Raw genomic sequence first — 19,575 nt, forward strand, 5'->3', positions numbered from 1 at the left:
AAATCTTAAAAAAAAATTTTTTTGTAATAATGAATGTGTTAAATATTATATTCTCAGTCCCTAGGAAAGACAAACTACCTTTTAGAGATCTTCTTTAATAAATTAGTAGTAAAATTAAGTACTCTTCTGAAGTATTCTTATAGAATACAGAAAAAAGGTACCATACATATTTTTCCTTTCTCCTGCCCACATTTTTTGACTGCTTACTATACTCCAGGAATTGAACTTTATTGTAAAGCTTTGTTTTATTGTATAGATTTGGAGCTAAGATAGGTTAATTGACAGGGATTAGTATATTTACTATGAAGGCAAGGAAAACAACTTCTTTGGATTATTTGATTATATGATATTCAGATCATAGTTATTCACAGGTCAGCTTTATAATAGAATCTACATATTTGATGGTATATATTGGAAATAAATCATACTTATATAACTGATAGGTTTATTCTATTTAAGATCCTAACTTCTCTATTTAATCATGTTAGTAAGATAGAAAGGCAAAATCTCAACTGATTAGATATACCTGAGAGTGGTAAAATCAGACTATTTCACATGCCTAGTTAGCAAGATAATGAGTTAGATTAATATTTGGTTCCTAAGTTCTCAGATAAAATGATTAAAATAGCAATATTCATTAAAGAGTTCATTATTCAGAAGGTGTTTTGAGGATTAAAGATTAGTAATTTAACAAAAACTTGGTCATATGAACAAATAGCTAACATTAAATATATTATTGAATGTGTGGTCACTGGAATTCTTCAAAAGTATCCTGACCCATGTCCATCGATAAATGTTGTTAAAGATGTGGTATGTACACACACACACACACACACACACACACACACAGAGGAATACTGCTCAGCCATAAAAAAGAATGAAATCCTGCCATCTGCAATAACATGGATGGATCTAGAAGGTATAATGCTATGTGAAATAAGTCAGAGAAAAACAAATACCATATGATTTCACTCATACGTGGAATTTAAGAAACAAAGAAAAAAGACAAAAATCAAAAAACAGACTCAAATATAGAGAACTGATGGTTACACAGAGGAGGTGACTGAAATAGGTGAGGGGGATTAAGAGCACACTTATGATGAGCACTGAGTAATGTACAGAATTGTTGCATCATTATATTGTACACCTGTAACTAATATAACACTGTATGTTAATTATACTGGAATTAAAATTTAAACAAAAAAAAAAAAAAAAAGAAAAGAAAAAAAAATCTTGACCCAAAGACTTAAATATGATCTTTAGTTGGTGCTGTGGGTAGAACTGTGTCTCCCAAAAAGCCATATTCAAGTCCTAACCCCTGATATGTAGGAATGTGACCCTATTTGGAAATACTGTCTTTGCAGATGTAATCAAGTTAGATGAAGTCATCCTGAGTAGGGCGGGCCCTGATCCAAGGACTAGTGTCCTTATAAGATAAGGGAGATTTGGAGCCAGAAACACAGGACAGCCACATGAAGATGGAGGTAGAAATCAGAGGGATGCAACTACAAGTTGAGGAACAGCAAGGAGTACTAGTAACTGCCAGAAGCCAGGAAGAGGCAAGAAAGAACCCTTTTCTACAAGGGAGCATAGCCCTGCCAACACCTTGATTTCAGACTTCTGACCTTCTGAAAGATGAGAGAATAAACTATTGTTTTATATCATCCAGTTTGCAGTATACTTTGTAGTGACAACACTGAGAAACTCATACAGTGGGTCAAAATTCAAGAAATCAACAAAGTTAAAAGTTAATATGGCATTCCTGGTTCTCCAATCTTTTGGAGAACTCCTCCTTAGTATTCTTTATTGGCACTTCTTCTCTCCCTGAATATAGATATTTCTCAAGGATCAGTCCTTTGGTTTTAGCTTATATATTTTCCTGTTGAGATTCAATCTGTCACTGCTAAAAGAAAAGCCCTAAACCGGTAATCTTTCGTCTTGATTTCACCAATCTTGCTTTTTCAACTGCTTTGTAGCATGATATTACTTGGTCATCACCCAAGCATAATTCACACAGACTTGACCTTATTGACTTACTCTTAAAACTAGGTTCCCATCTTCTTCCACTGATTTTCATATTTATAGTAATTGAATTTAACAGACTCCTATCTGTTATATAATTACCATTATTTTTTGTACCATTAAGAAAAAGTAACTGTAAAAGATTAATTGTAAGACTATCTCTATTTAGATAATATGAAAAATTATGACTGAGAATCAGTGAATAAGATGTTATCACTATTTTTCTAGTCATCTAAAGTTCTCTAACCCCTCCCATTCCCTCCATTCACATATTCAATATCATTCGGTAGTAATGATTCTTCCTTTATGAAGTCTTTTATATTTCTTTATAGTTTTACTCTAAGCATCTTCATTCACACAAAAACAATTCTCCTGTAACTAGTTTCTGTGTCTCTGCCCAGCCAAACTCCCCTGAATACTAATACCAAATTAATTTTCCTAAGTATCTATAAGTGTCTTATTTTTATTCCCTTTAAGGTAGACTCCTTATTACCACGAGGATAACATTCAAGCTTATGTGGCCTAGCTGTGGCAGACACTGCTAGTTGCACATAGTATCCATGCTCCTCCAATTCTGTTTGAGGCAGCTATATATCCAACTAATATACATATCTTCTCAGATTCCCTTACAGCTAGGAAAGACCACATGACATAATCTGGCAGCTTTTTAAAGGATTTCTGGGAACATTTGTGCTTTCTTGATATAAGCACTGCCCCTTGCTAGAATATGAGGCTAAAGGTGAAGCAAGCATCTTGTAACTAAGAAGCATATCAATGAAACTGACAAACTAAGGATGGTGGATTATAAATATACAAGGGACATAGGCCAGACTGATTACACTAAAGCCACCATACCAGTCTTGGACTTCATACTTCTGAACATTTTATGTGATAAAAATAAAACCCTGTTTGGTCTAAGCCACTTTGATGGGATCTGTTATATGTAGTTAAATGCAATCCTAAGTGAAACTAGTGTTTAAGATTCTTCATGATATGCTCTCAACTGCTCATTTTGTCTTATCTCTCATTATTTCCAATACTTGCAGGCTTCCATGGTTTATTCACAACATTTTAAACTGAATTTGCCGCTTCCCAAACATGCAATGGTTTTCCACTTCTCTGGGCTTTTATTCATTTTCAAAGAAAAGTCATTCCCTCTCCTGGGCAAACTCATACTTACTAAAATCCAGTTCAAATATATAGTGCTAACTTGCTCTTTCCTTTGTGACCACCCTTAACACTTTGTTCATATCTCTAGCCTAGTACTAATCACTGATTTACACCTCTGCTTCCTCAATTAGACTATTAAACCCTTAGATGCAGGGACTATGTCTTTTTCATCATATATCCCCAATGTTTGGCACAGCATAAGTTTTCAGTAAATATTTTGACAAAGAATAAAACACTAACTGGATTTTTAAAAACTGGTATATTCTGCATTGAAAATAATTCACAATTCATATATAACATAATCTGTCTCTAACCCATCAGAAATTGTTTAGCTATTTTCTTTCTCAATGCATAACTTTAAAAAAAAAAAAAATAGTACTAATAGTATCTAAAAAAAATCCAGTTACTGTGTTTTATTCTTTTTCATGATTCCTATAGGATCCAGCACACAACTTTTATCTAAAAGGTACTTAAAAATGCTCAAATTGAAAAAAAAAATGCTCAAGTTGACTTTGCAGTATCATGAAAAACACAGAAGACATTATACCTATGGAGGAAGACTGTGGACTAATCAGAAGGTCTTCTTGGACTTGTTCACTTCCTGGCACTGTCTGCTGATCACTCAGTGAACTCTGAGATGCACTGACAGGCTGAGACACTTCCTCATGGACCTCCTCATCACTTAACCTTTCTACTTTGACCCGGACATCTTCTTCAGTACCCAGAGGCAAGGTAGTTTTTGTGCTCTCACAAGTCACATAATCAGTCATTCTTCTCCCTGTCTCAGATGGGCCAGGTAATTCTAAAGTCCGGTTATTTTCTGCCTGCTTAACCTTATCAGGCTGAATCCTTCGATCAATTCCAAAAGGAAAAGTCCAGGGAAAAGCTAAAGAAGAGTCAACTGGTTGATTTCTATTTTCTGAGTAGGAAGCTGAAGAATTCAATACTTGGGGAGAACTTGTTTGCGTGCTACACTTTACAGGACTTTCAGGAGACATAACAATGTAGCTTTTGCGCTTTCTCCGGGACTCTCGGCAGACAGGAATGGTTCTTTCTACCACACTGCACTCTGAAGACACAGGCGAAATACTTCCATCTCGAGAAGTAAAATTGCAGTTAGAGTTATTTTCTTGTCCAGCATCTAGACCCTTTTCTGGTTGGCTGTTGGGTGTATTCCATAAAATGCTTGATTTCATGAACTCTGAGCAGGTGCTAGCAACACTAAACATTTGCATATAGCTGGCTGCAGCTAGAACATCAATGATATTTTCTGTGTTAATTGACAGAGTGGCTGTGTAAGCATATTCTAAAAGGGGTATAAAGCCAGTCACTGTAACATGATGCAAATCCAACACATTCTTGTTCTCATCCTCTGCTTGGCCTACAAGTTTGGTGCGAAAGAAATCACTGCAAGCTGCTAGTACCACCTTATGTGCCCGGAAGATTTTGTCCTGGACACGAATTGTGATATCACAAAAATGTCCATCATTCCGCAGCATATTAAGCTTTCCAAGCATTTCCTGGCTGTGGGAAGAGGAGCTATGAGTAAATGTTTTCACACCCATCTTTTCCTTCCTCTTCTACAGATGCTCTTCAAGGATGCAAATGAATCAGAAATGTCCTAAAAAACACATAAAAAAAGCATTAATTGACAGTGTAGTGGTTGAAATAGAAGGTGATTTACATTATTTTCATGTGGCCACTGTGCTAAATAAAAAAAGCTGAAGGATGGTAGAGAGAAAGTTCAAGGTAGGGAATATATTAAAATACATTCTCCTTACCATCCCCCCCAAACTCTCCAATCAGTGGAGTCTGTAAGCTAATGTTTTAATGAGCTGGATAGTTTTAAATAATAAGTTTGTATATAAGACAATTATATAGATTTACAATTATAGTGTTCTCTATGTGCCAAACACTGTTCTAAATGCTTCACAATTGATATTTTAGTTGACTGTCCTATCTATCAATAAGGACATTATTACTCCTGTTTAACAGAAAAGGGCTAACTATTTTGCTAAATCAGAAAGTTCTTAAGTGGCAGACCAAAGGTTCATATCCAGACAGGCTGGCCCTACAGCGTCCCTCTTAACCTTAACGCTATATACTGCCTCTTTTAGGATATAAAGTGATTAAATATAGGGGGTTAAGACTTCAAGTTTTAGAATGTGATAGGCCTGGATTCTTTCCTCAACAATTCCTCCATGGTTGTTACCTGTAACAACCTGTTACCTGTAAATGAAACAATATATATAGTAATGCTTAGCACAGTACTTGGCGCTCTGTGAACGCTCAACAAATGAAAGCAGTTATTTTTATTGTTTATGTTCCTCATACAATGAAACAAACTTTCTGGAAATAAATTTATTAAAAAATGGCTAGTAATCAATTAACTGATTGGATTTTCCCTTAAAAAAGAAGTTAGTTTGCCTTTATCAGATTTCACATTTACTAAAAATACGAAAAACTGACATTCTCAAATAGTTTTAATTTAGCACATCTAATAATGCTTCAGTTTTTATAGTACTTTTCCCCTAACCTCTTTTTACACCCTCTATGTGAAGTCAGGGAGGCCTCTTGATAAAGACAAGAAAGCTAATGCTCAGAAAAGTTACGTGACTAACAAATGACAAACAAAGCTATAGTCTGGGTCTTTTGACTCTTAGATCACAGTACTTTTCCAGTGTAAAAAAAAATACAACTATGTACATTAATTATTTTATCTGTTATAAATAACTTTTTTATTGTTAGTACTGAAATAAGTGTAAAACAAAGCCACTTTGGAAATTATCTCTAGATAAAAAAGATTTCAAATACTTCAAAAATACAGCCATCAATTTTAAAAGATGCTAAAGACGATGAATCTTTAATGGACCTGGAAAAATGTTTGGTTCGGAGTATTAAAATGAATGCACAATTACTGATATATAGTGGACACTCAGTAGTACATATTACTATATATTTGGTGAAAAATATGATGAAAGAGTATTTGTATCCACATCACAGACACAGAGCAAGAGAACATGAGGTCTTTTTAAAAAATTTATTGTTATGTTAATCACCATACATTACATCATTAGTTTTAGATGTAGTGTTCCATGATTCATTGTTTGTGCATAACACCCGGTGCTCCATGCAGAACGTGCCCTCTTTAATACCCATCACCAGGCTAACCCATCCTCCCACCCCCTCCCCTCTAGAACCTTCAGTTTGTTTTTCAGAGTCCATCGTCTCTCATCGTTCGTCTCCCCCTCTGATTTCCCCCCCTTCATTCTTCCCCTCCTGCTATCTTTTTTTTTTTTCTTAACATATATTGCATTATTTGTTTCAGAGGTACAGATCTGAGATTCAATCGTCTTGCACAATTCACAGCGCTTACCAGAGCACATACCCTCCCCAGTGTCTATCACCCATTACCCCATCCCTCCCACCCCACCCCCCACTCCAGCAACCCCCAGTTTGTTTCCTGAGATTAAGAATTCCTCATATCAGTGAGGTCGTATGATGCATGTCTTTCTCTGACTTATTTCGCTCAGCATAATACCCTCCAGTTCCATCCACGTCGTAGCAAATGGCAAGATCTCATTCCTTTTGATGGCTGCATAATATTCCATGAGAACATGAGGTCTTAACCTGAGATTCGTGGATTCCCTAAGGGAGCCACGATCCTTCTGAAACTGTATACAGAATAATGTCTGTATGTATGTACAACAGCTTTCATCATATTCAAGGGAATCATTGGTAGGAGTATGGGTATTTATTCTCTTTTTTTTTTTTTTTTTTGCACATTAAGCAAATTTTTTCTTTAAAAAAACCCCAGCATACTGCTACAAAACTGGGGTTTCAGGTCCTCTTGGTTCAAACTCTAAAGTCATACACAGTAGGTCTACTTTTTCTTTTCCCTTAAAAAAGCCTTCAAAAACTGAAGATGGCAATCATATGCCACTCTTTCCGATGGTTTCTCTTCTTAAAACTAAACATCCCTAATCCCTTTAAGTGCTCCTTAAAATTTGATTAACATCCTTGTTCTCAACCATCTCCACTTTTCAATGTTCCTTTAATAATGGTCCCCAGAACTGCATGCAAATATGGTAGGTATGGCAGGATTATAACTGAGCATAACTTTACTATTTTTACCTCCCTTGTTTTGGGCACAAATATTAGTAAGACTGAATCAGGTATTCTAACAGTCAAATTATAATGGATTTTGCTCAATAGTGGATTCACCAAATGTGAGACACTTTATTATGTGAAGGGAGGAGCTTAAGTACAAATAAAACATTATCCTCGACCGAGCTTACAGTCCTTATGAAAGACATGTTCCTAACTGAGACTACGAAGGTATGCAGCCGTGCTATGTGAAAGCAATGAATGAAGTAATTAATTCTGAATGTACAAGGGAGAAGAGGCATCACAGAGGATAGTGCCTAATGAAAGTAGAATTCTGCCGGGTGATAAAGCAGAAAGGAGTTCCACGCTCTCATGGGATCACACATGATCTCAGTGAGTGTTCACCATCCTGATGTGCTTCCCTGTGCAATGTATGTACTGACAAATTGTTAATGGGCACGGTACAACATTCTAAATGTGAGCATGCACCTGAAACTAATATAACGTTGTATGCTAACTATACTGGAATTAAACTAAAAAATTAAAAAAAAAATTAAAGGGCGCCTAGGTGGCTCAGTCGGTTAAGCGTCTGCCTTTGGCTCAGGTCATGATCCTGGAGGCCTGGGATAGAGACCTGTGTTGGGCTCCCCACTCAGTGGGGAATCTGCTTCTCCCCCTCCCTCTGCCCTCCCCCATCTCCCCCTCCGCCCACTCGTGCTCGCTCGCTCTAGTGCTTTCTTTCAAAATAAATAAAATCTTAAAAAAAAAAGGGTAAAAGAAAATGTGAGCATGCAGAGGGTGGTGTCAGTTTAAACATTAAAGAATCCATTAGATAAACATCCCTTTGAATGTACTATGCAGATAAATGTGTATGTAAAGGGGAAAAAAGAAAAAAAAAAACCCGAAGATTTCTAGCTGAATAAGGTCACTGAATATTCTAATATGGGAAGACAAAATGATCAACCTGGGATAACACAACAGAAAGGATAAAAGGCATAAAGCCCTATGCCAAGACAGCCAGGTAAGGCCACTGAAATCATTATCTTGATTGTTATCAGAGATGAGTTCAAATATAAATCTACTTCATATACCCTTCCCAAAGACAAATAATCACAATACACTAGGCAGCTAAAATTGGTCTAAGCAAAACCACTGTTTAATGTGTTTGCTGATTCTCTCATAGGAATGAGATGAAAAGGAGGAAATGTTCTGGCAAATAAATGAAGAAGGAGTATCAGAAGTACAAGATAACCATCATTTAAAAGTATTAGTATGAACTCATAAGGACCTAATGAAATCTTATTAAGTATGAGTAGCCACTGGGGAGTAGTACAGTCTTATCTACATTTTAAAAAGGTTATTCCGATGGCAATATAGAGGGTAGATTTGAGGGTGGCTATTACAACAGTATGAGTATATGATAAAATAAAATCAAACTAAGTGGCACTGAGGATAGAGAAAATACATTTAAGAAATATTTAGGAGGTAAAATCACCTTCTATCAGGGATGGGGTCAGGGAGTAGCTAGGAGAGAAGAATCTGATCTGAGGTTTCTAACGTGGGTGACTGAGTGGATGGTGTTTTCACCAAATAAGAGAATGAAAGAGGAAGAAGGATTTTGGTAGGGGTTAATGATGAAGAGAAAGAATATTTTGGTTTTAGGCAGACTAAGTTAGAAAAACTAAAGAGGAGTGTTTGTGTAAATTTATATATGAAGTTGCCCATTTTTTTAAAAAAAGAATTTATTTCTTTCTTTGACAGAGAGAGAGTGAGCACAAGCAGGAGGGGCAGCAGGCAGAGGGAGAAGCAGGCTCCCCACCGAGAGGGGAGCCTGATACGGGGCTCGATCCCAGGATCCTGGGATCAGGACTTGAGCCGAAGGCAGACACCTAATGACTGAGCCACCCAGGCGCCCCTGAAATTGCCCATTTGGATGTGGAGTTCAGGGAAGAGGTTAGGGGTGGATCTAAATACTGGATCTTACATAAGTCACTGATAAATCTCATTCTGTTGATTTTGTTAGAACTAAAGACAACTAAAGAATGTATAGGGAAGAATGTGAAGGCAAGCTGTGAGAAGCTCAGAGCAGGCAGAGCAAAAGGATTCAGTGAAAACACTTTTTGGCATCTAATTTATTATTATTTTTAAAATCTTTTGTTTTCCCTTGCTTTCTTTCTCTTTTTTTTTAAGATTTTATTTATTTGAAGTTTTTTTTTTTTTTTTTTAATTTGACAGAGAGAGAGAGACAGCGAGAGAGGGAACACAAGCAGGGGGGAATGGGAGAGGGAGAAGCAGACTTCCCACGGAGCAGGGAGCCCGATGCGGGGCTGGATCCCAGGACCTGGGGTCATGACCTGAGCCGAAGGCAGACAGAAGGCAGACACTTAACCACTGAGCCACCCAGGCGCCCCTATTTATTTATTTGAGAGAGAGACAGAGATAGTGAGAGGGGAAGAGAGGGGGAAGCAGGCTCCCCACTGAGCAGAGAGCCCAATGTGGGGCTCGATCCCAGGAGCCTGGGATCATGACCTGAGCCAAAGGCAGATGCCCAACCGGCTGAACCACCCAGGTGCCCCTAATTTATCTTTTGATCCTGTCCAGTATCTGGCATGATAGACACAAAAAAGGTTGTGAAATATGTGAATGGATAAATATACATCATAAAATTTCTATCTGGTTTGGTGCCTATACATATATATAAAGTGCTTATATATATTCATTATCAGGGATTAAAGGTAAAGAAAAAGTTACAATTTGAATTTACAGTCTTAAATTTGAATTAAAAGTATTAGTATGAACTCATAATGTAATTAATCTACAGCAATGAATATCCCTAACACCCAGACTGGCTTCCAAATTCCATTTCCCACTAAAAGGAACCATGGCTCCTTAGAAAAATGGCTGACTGCATTTCTGGGACAGTAAATGTCCACCTGGAACATCTTACCAGATAGCAAAGAAGCTATCAAAGATTATTAGGAGTGTGTCAAAACTCAAGTCAATTTGAGGAGGTTCCCATTGGCCAAAAATGGAACGATAAATTGAAAACATGTGAAATATGTTTAAATTCATGGGCTCATCTGACACTGTAAACAAAAACAAAGCTAATTTGTCACCTTTAAAAGATGCTATTGAAACAAATAATTATCCTGAAAACTGGTTTTAAAAAACAGGAAAGAATAAGGCATTTATCCTGGCTTTTCAATACAAATGGTATTTTTGGGTAATCAAACAGAATATGAAGGAAGTTTTCTCTTTATAGAAATGTTCTGGCTAATAAATGAAGGAGTATCAGAAGTACAAGATAACCATCATTTTGCAGCCCTCATCCCTAAATGAAGAGGTATTGATCACCAATGGTTTATAACTTGACAAAAAGAAGGGCAATAAGACATTGCAAAAAAGACTAAATGAAATTCTAGATCCTATCAATTCACAGGAAATACAGAGCTGACAGGAACATGTTAAGTTACACCACTGCAATGCAAACAGCAAAATCTAGACTATGAGAAACTCTATAGGACAAAACACTTGTTTTTTTTAAACTAATAAACAGCAAGGGGAAAAAAGAGATAAAGGAGGGACTAAAATAAGGAACTTGTAGATTAAAAGATTTTATGAATCAATCACACTGTGCAGAGGAGTTATCTTATTTGAAACAAATTAACACAAAAATAAATTTATGAGATAATTGGAAATTTGTTTTTACTGACTGATATCAAGAAATTATTTAATATGTAATATGACTATACATTTTATAAAACAGCTTCAGATATAATTCACATCCCATATAAATCACCCCTTCCCATATAAATCACCACTTTAAAAGTGTATAATTTGAAGATTTTTTTAGTATTCTGACATTTTGATTCTAGCCATCCTAGTGGGTGTGAAGTGGTATTTCATTAGCATTTCCCGGATAACTAATGATGTCAGACATCTTTTCATGTGCTTACTGGTTATTTGTATAACCCTTGGAGACATGTCTATACGGATGCTCTGTCCATTTTTTATCTGGCTTATATGTCATCTTCTTATTGAACTGTAAAAGCTCTTATATATTCTACATACAAGTTGCTTATCAGACATAATGGTTTACAACATTTTCTTCCATTCTGTGGGTTGTCATTTCACTTTCATAGTGTCCTTTGAAGCACAAAAGCTTTTAATTTTGATGAAGTATAACCTATCTATTTTTTCCTTTTGTTGCCGTATTTGAGAATCCTTTGCCAAATTCAACATCATGAGTATTTACCCCTATGTTTTCTTCTATGGGTTTTTTAAAAAAAATATTTTATTTATTCTTAGAGACAGAGTGTGTGTGCATGCGAGTAGGGGGAGGGGCAGAGGATGAGGACGAGAGAGAGAATCTGGAGGAGACTCCACACTGAGTGTGGAGACTGAAATGGGGCTTGATCCCATGACCCTCACATTATGACCCCAACTGAAATCGAATCGGATCCTTACCTGACTGAGCTCCCCAGGCACCCCTCTTCTACAGGTTTTATAGTTTTAGTGCTTACAATTAGGTCTTTGATTTTTAGTTATTATTTTATATATGGTGTGAAGTTAACCTCATTCTTTTGTATGTGGCTCTCTAGTTGTCACAGCACAGTTTCTTGAAAATATTATTCTTCCCCATTGATTGATCTTGGCACCCTTGTTGAAAATCAGTTAAGCACAGATGTATGGGTTTACATCTGAATTCTCAATTCTATTCCATGGTTCTACATGTCTACCCTTATGATAGTACAATGCCTTGGTCACTGCTGCTTTGTAGTTACTTTGAAATCAGGAAGGGTGAGTCCTCTGAATTTGTTCTTTTTCAGTATTGCTTTGCTTATTCTGGGTTCCTTACAACTATAAAATATGAATTTTAGAATCAGGTTGTCAATCCCTACAAAAAGTCAGCTGGGATTTGATAGGGATTGTGCTCGATTTGCAGATCAGTTTGGGGGTACTGTCATCTTTACAACATTGAGTCTTCCAATCCATGAACATGGGATATTTTTCTATTTATTTAGACCATCTTTAATTTCTTTTGTAGTGTTAAGTTTTACACTTCCTTTTTTTTTTTTTTTTAAAGATTTTATTATTTGAGAGAGAGAATGAGATAGAGACAGCATGAGAGGGGGGAGGGTCAGAGGGAGAAGCAGACTCCCTGCTGAGCAGGGAGACTGATGCGAGACTCGATCCCGGGACTCCAGGATCATGACCTGAGCCGAAGGCAGTCACTTAACCAACTGAGGCACCCAGGCGCCCCTACACTTCCTTTGTTAAATTTCTAAGTATTTATTCTTTTTGATGCTACTGTGAATGGAACTGTATTCTTAATTTCATTTTTGATGGTTCACTGTTCATAGTATTTATAATTTTTATTTTTTTAAAAAAGATTTTATTTATTTCAGAGAGAGCAAGAGAAAGAGCATGAGCGGGGTGAGGGGCAGAGGGAGAAACAGACTCCCCGCTGAGCAAGGAGCCTGAAGTGGGGCTCGATCCCAGGACTCCAGGATCATGACCTGAGCCAAAGGCAACGCTTACTTAACCGACTGAGCTACCTAGGCACCCCTATAGTATTTACAATTTTTATTATTTCCTTTCTTTTCTTTGTTTTAGGTTTAGTTTGCTCTTCTTTCTCCAATGTCTTCAGGTAGAAGGTTGGTTATTAACTAGAGATCTTCCTTCTTTCTTTTTTTTAAGATTTATTTAATTTAGGAGAGATGGGGGAGGGGCAAAGGGAGAAGAGAGTCTTAAGCAGACTCCACACTGAGTGCAGAGCCTAATGTGGGGCTTGATCCCATGCCCCTGAGATCACGACCTGAGTTGAAACCAAGAGTCTGATGCTTAACCAACTGCGCCATTCAGGCACCCCTCCTTCTTTCTTAATATAGGTATTTATAGTTATACATTTCCATCTAAGCACTGCTATTGCTGCATATAAGTTTTGGTATGTTGTATCTTCATTTTCATTTATCTCAGAATGCTTTCTGATTTCCTGTTTGATTTCTTCTGTGGCTCATTGGTTATTTAGGAGTGTACTGTTTTATTTTCACATATTTTTGAGTTTCCTAAACTTTTCCCTGCTATTACTGATGTCTAATATCATGCTTTTATGTTCTCAGAGCATACTTTGTATTATTTCAACTTTTTAAAATTTATTGGTGGGGCGCCTGGGTGGCTCAGTCGTTAAGCGTCTGCCTTCGGCTCAGGTCATGATCCCAGGGTCCTGGGATCGGGCCCTGCATAGGGCTCCCTGCTCCGTGGGAAGCCTGCTTCTCCCTCTCCCACTCCCCCTGCTTGTGTTCCCCCTCTCGCTCTCTGTCAAATAAATAAACAAATCTTAAAAAAAAAAAAATCTATTGGTAGGGGCGCCTGGGTGGTGCAGTCAGTCAAGTGTCCAACTCTTGATTTCAGCTCAGGTCATGATCTCAGGGTTGTGAGATGGGGCCCTGTGTTGGTCTCCTACCTCAGCACAGAGTCTGCTTGAGATTCTCTCTCTCTCTCTCTCCCTCTGCCCCTCCCACTTGTGCTTTCTCTTTCTCTCAAATCTTAAAAAGAATTTTTTTATTGGTTTATGACCTACTATATGGTCTACATTGGAGAAAGTTCCCGATGCTATTTGAGAATGTATATTCTGTTGTTGCTGGGTAGAGGGTGCTATAGCTGTTCTTTAGAAGTCTTCTAGGTCTAGCTGGTTTACAGTGCTTATTTCCTGGTGATTCTGACAAGCTAGTCTATACGTTATTAAAAGCAGTATACTGAAGTCTCCAACTATTAATGTTGAATTGTCTATTCCTCCCTTCATTTCTATTTTTGCTGCACATAATTTGGTACTGTTATTAAGTACATAAACATAATTGTTTTATCTTCCTGATGAAATGACCCTTTTATCATTATAAAATGTCTCTGGTAACTTTTTGTAGAAGTCTACTTTGTCTGCTATTGGTACAACCAGTTCAGCTTTCTTGTAGCTGCTGTCTGCATGTGTATCTTCTGCTATCCCTTTTTACTTTCAATCTGTATCTACCTTCGAATCTATAGTATGTGTCCTGTAGATAGCATATAGCTAGATCATGTTTGTTTTTTCACCCCAGTTTGTGTCTTTGATTGTTTAATCCATTCACATTTAACATTATTGATATATTGGGTTTATGCGTGCCATTTGTTTCTGTATGTCTTATGTCTTTTTTGTTCCATTATTCTTCCTGTGCTTTCTTTTGCATTAAATGACTATCTTCTAATGCAGTACTTTAATTTCTTCAATAATTTTTCCACTATTTTTTTTTTTTTAAAGATTTTATTTATTCATTTGAGAGAAAGAGAGAGCACAGGCAGGGGGAGAAGCAGACTCCCTGCTGAGCCAGGAGCCGGTCGCGGGGCTCGATCCCAGGACCTGGAGATCATGACCTGAGCTGAAGGCAGGCCCTTAACCATCTGAGCCACCCAGGCGCCCCACCACTATTTTTTTTTTTTTTAATATTTTCAGTAGTTACTAAAAAGTTTACCATAGAAATCTTAAACTCATGAAAATCAGCTTTGGATTTTTCCCAGCTTAATACCATAGATATATAAAAACACTACTCATATGTAACTCTATTCATTTCCCTCTTTTATAGTATTTTTTTTTTTTTTTTTAAGATTTTGAGAGAGAGTGACAGAAAACACAAGCAGGGGGTGGGGGGGGGGGGAGAAGGAAAGGGAGAAGCAGGCTCCCTGATGAGCAGGGAGCCCAAGGCAGGGCTTGATCCCAGGACCTTGGGATCATGACCTGAGCCAAAGGCAGCCAATTAACTGACTGAGCCACCCAGGGGCCCCCAGAATTTCTATTTGTTTTTTTCACAATTTCTATTGACATCCTCTATTTTATGCAAAATTATCACTATATATTACTTCTCTAATCATGGTTTCTTTAATCCATGTGTTCTGTGAACACACTTATAAATGGCTACTTTGAAGTCTTCTGTTAAATCTGACATCTGGTCTCTGTCACAAGCAGTTTTTACTTTTAAGATTTTATTTATTTGAGAGAGAGCATGCGCACACATGTGAGTGAGCATGAGCGGGGGTGGGGGGTGGGGTGGGGGGGCAGAGGGAGAGGGACAAGCAGACTCCCCGCTGAGCAGGGAGCTGGACTGGGACTCAGGGCTCTATCCCAGGACCCTGAGATATGACCGGAGCCAAAGTCAGACACTTAACCGATGGAGCCACCCAGGGGCCCCTGTCACAAGCAGTTTTTGTGTTGCCTCCTTTTTCCCCAGTGTTTAGGTCATCATTTGTTTCTCTGTATGCTTTATAATTTTTTTTTTGTTGGAAACTGGATAAATCCAACAATATATTGTAGCAACTCCAGTTACTGTTCCCTCACCATACCTCCTGGTATTTGTGATTGATATCTGCTTATTTCTTAGTGACCAGCTAAATTATTTTAAGTGACCTCCGTTCTGCCACCCCAATGTTAAGCCTCTGATGTTACTCCTCAGGGAGGTGAATCTTTGGGTATGTCCACAGTTACCCTGGATTTACAGTGATACCAGTAGGGCTCTCCTTACCACACTCAGATGTTAAATTTCATTAACTGCTCTATTGTTTTTCAACAGTGCCCTGGGATATAAATTGCTCTATAAATTAATCCAAACACATTTTGGCCTCTTTGAGGGAACAGTTTCTGAGATACTTGGTTTGATACTTGTTGTGACCACAGGAGGTCTTACTCTCTGGTTCACTCCTGCAGACTAGCCAGCTGACTGTCTAGGCTATATATTCATTAGATATACAGTCTTCTCCCAATTGCCTTTCAACACAACTACCACTGTTCTTGAGAGCACCTGTAAGCTTTGAAGTTCTCTATACACTGTGTTCCAAATGAAGTCAGTTTTTTGAGAAGAGATGAGGAGCTATTTGTTTTATGGTCTGCTTCTCCTCCCAGCAACACCCCGGCTCTAAAAGCTGAGTGCTTGGTGGAGGGGGAACAGTAACTGGAGGTCCTCTAGGTTTTACTTCTCTGGCACGGAACCATCACTTCATGAGCTGGGGCAAGGATGACTGGGTTCCCAGTATTCTCAGTGAGCTGTACCAGAGGTTCCATAAGTGGGGCGATGGGTGAAAGAAGGGAGGCCCAACTTATCAACCTCACTCATTGTTACAGTCATTGTAAATGGCCTAAACACACCAATTAAAAGAAACTGTCAGATTGGATTAAAGAGACAGAAAGAGAAAATTATCCAAATATATAATGTATACAAGAAATTCATTTCAAGCATATTTTAGGTGGGTTAAAAGGAGAAGGCTGGATAAAACACACACCAATCAAACACTAATCAAAAGAAAGCTGCAGTCAGTCAATTCATCAGGAGTAAAGCAATTCTAAATGTGTATACACCTTAAAAAAGAGGTTCAAAATACACTAAGCAAAAACAGGGAAATGAAAAGAGAAATAGACAGGTCCCTCAATTTTATTTGGAGACTTTAACACTCCTGCCTCAGCCATCAATGGAACTAGTAGACAGAAAATAGGCAAAGATATGGAAATGAACAACACCATCAACCAACTGGATAAAACTGACATTTATAGAACATTCTAGGGCGCCTGCATGGCTCAGTCGTTAAGTGTCTGCCTTCGGCTCAGGTCATGATCCCAGGGTCCTGGGATCAAGCCCTACATCGGGCTCCCTGCTCCGCGGGAAGCCTGCTTCTCCCTCTCTCACTCCCTCTGCTTGTGTTCCCTCTCTCGCTGTGTCTCTCTCTCTGTCAAATAAAAAAAAAAAAAATTTAAAAAAAAAAAAAAAAAAAAAAGGAGGCACATTCTACCTGATAACAACAGAGTACATATTGTTTCCAAAGCATGTTCTCTGATCCTAATGGAATTAACAAGAAAAAAAAATCCCCAAACACTTGGAAATTAAACCTACTTCTACTAACTAATCCATGGGTCAAAGAGCAAGACTCAAGGGAAGTTAGACAATATGCTGAACTGAATAAAAATTGAACATGTAAGAATTAATGGGATGCAGCTAAAATAGCGTTTAGAGAGTGTGATACTCTGGTTTATATTAAGAAATATTTATTTGTTCTTTTTCCCAGTTTCTGGTACAGAGCCCCTATAACCTTGGAATTTCCTAAGTGATGAGAGCAGCAAAGGTGTGTCTTGTTATGTTAATGACCTAACTTTTAGACCATACCTAAGGATGGGGACTAGTTGCCAGGAGAACCAACCATGTGATTAGACGGATGGAACTTTCAGTCTTACTCCTCTGACCTCTAAGAAAAGGCCTGGAGGCTGACTCTATCAGGCTTATGGAATCAAGCCTACACATAACTCCAAAAGGAAGGGGTATGGGGGTTCTGGGTTGTTGAACATGTGGAAGATTTAGGGAAAGTGGTATATTTGGAGAGGGCATGGAAGCTCTGCATCTTTTCCCTGTATTTTGCCCTATGCATCTTTTCCATCTGGTTGTTCCTGAATTATATATCCTTTTATAATAAATTGGTAATCTAGTAAGTAAAATGTTTCTCTGAGATCTGTGAGCTGCTCTAGCAAATTAATTAAACCCCAAAAGAGGTTTTTTGGAACTTCCAATCTGTAACTGGTTAGTCAGAAGCACAGGTGATATAGAAGGCTTGTGACTGCCATCTAAACTGCAGAGTGGGGAAGAGGGGAAATCTTATAGTACTGACCCCTTAACTGGTGAGATACGACATTATTTCTGGGTAGACAGTGTCAGAATGGAGTTAAATTGTAGGATACCCAGTTGGTGTCAGAGAAGTGCTTGTTGGTGTGGGACCCCTCTACCATCCACCACATTGGAAATGGGTGCAGAACCCCTTAGAGGGAAATTCATACTGTTAAAAGCTTATAACAGAAAATGAGTAAGGTCTCAAAAATCAGTAATCTAGAGCTTCTACCATGAAAATCTAGAAAAGAACAAAATAAAAACAAAGTGCAGGTAGAAGGAAGAAATTAATAGAGCAGAAATCAATACAGTTGGAGGCACCTGCATAGCTTAGTTGGTTTCTGCTCGGGTTGTGGGATCCTGCTCAGGGTGGAGTCTGCCTGCCCCTACCCACCCTGCTCAGTGCATGTGCTCTCTCTCTCTCAAATAAATAAAATCTTAAAAAAAGAAAATGAAAATACAGAGAAAAATCAATAAAACCAAATACTTGTTCTTTATAAAGATCAATAAAATTCATAAAGCTCTAGTAAGACTGACAAAAAAAAAAAAAAAAGATAAAATGAATTACGGATATCAGGAAGAAAAAAAGGGTTAACAATTGTCCAGACCAGGCCCAAAATGGAGTCGCTTATGCTAAGCCCCATGTTAGCAAACTAGAACCTAACCAAGTTTCTGTGCTTGGCTCTTCCAGAAAAGTAAAGCCTAGGCTAACCAATCAGCATTTGCCTGCTCAGCACAACCTGCCTCCAAGACTTTCTTTTGCTCCATATAAGGAAAGTAATCCTGCTTTAACCAATCAACAAATGCCTAGTATAAATTCCTTATTCTTACACATTTTAGTACAATTCTTTGGAGTTCCACTCTATCTCTATAAGAGATGCTGCCCATTTCATGAATTGCTGAATAAAGCCAACCAGATCTTTTCAAAATTTACGATTACTGCATTTTTTCCTTTAACACACTACAGATATATAAAAAAGAGAATACTATGAATAACTGTACACATAAATTCAATAACAAAAACAAAATGGACCAATTCCTGAGATATAACTACACACAAAATTCAACCAAGATGAAACAGATAACCCGAACAATCTTATAACTGTTACAGACATTGAACTGATAATTAAAATCATTCTAAAGAAATCTTCAGGCCCAGATGGTTTCACTAGAGAATTCTACGAAACATTTGAAGAAGTAATGTCAATCATATAATGTCTTCCAGGGAATCAAAGAGAGAACACTTATGATTTTTTAAGGACAGCATTACTCTGATACCAAAGCCAAAGTCTGTAAAAACAAACCAACCAACCCCAGAACAATATCCTTTGTGAACACAGATGTAAACCCTTAACAAAATATTAGCAAATCAATTCTAGCAATACAAAAATAAAAAGAAAATAATACCATAATCAAGTGGGGTTTATTTTAGGATTACAATGCTGGTCAGCATTAAAAAAATCAGTCAATTTAATCCACCATATTCACAGTCTAAAGAAGAAATGCCACATGGTAATTTCGATTGATGCAGAAAAAGTTTTGAAAAAAACTCAGCATCCCTTCATGATAAACTCTTAACAAACTAGGAATAAAAGGGAACTTCTTT

General features: G+C 37.6%; 1 protein-coding gene across 4 annotated transcripts in view; it reads right to left on the reverse strand.

Annotated features, from left to right (window-relative positions):
* Positions 1–19,575, reverse strand: part of ZBTB44 (zinc finger and BTB domain containing 44) — a 64,739-nt gene that overhangs the window by 25,401 nt on the left and 19,763 nt on the right. For all 4 annotated transcript variants that reach the window (XM_032426247.1, XM_032426246.1, XM_032426245.1 and 1 more), the window contains exon 2: positions 3,740–4,813. In XM_032426247.1, the coding sequence (XP_032282138.1) occupies positions 3,740–4,757 (1,018 nt within the window). In that variant the 5' untranslated portion in view covers positions 4,758–4,813. The remainder of the gene's footprint in view (positions 1–3,739; positions 4,814–19,575) is intronic.

This window comes from Phoca vitulina, unplaced genomic scaffold, assembly GCF_004348235.1.
Source record: "Phoca vitulina isolate PV1807 unplaced genomic scaffold, GSC_HSeal_1.0 scaffold34, whole genome shotgun sequence".
Taxonomy (NCBI): Eukaryota; Metazoa; Chordata; class Mammalia; order Carnivora; family Phocidae; genus Phoca; species Phoca vitulina.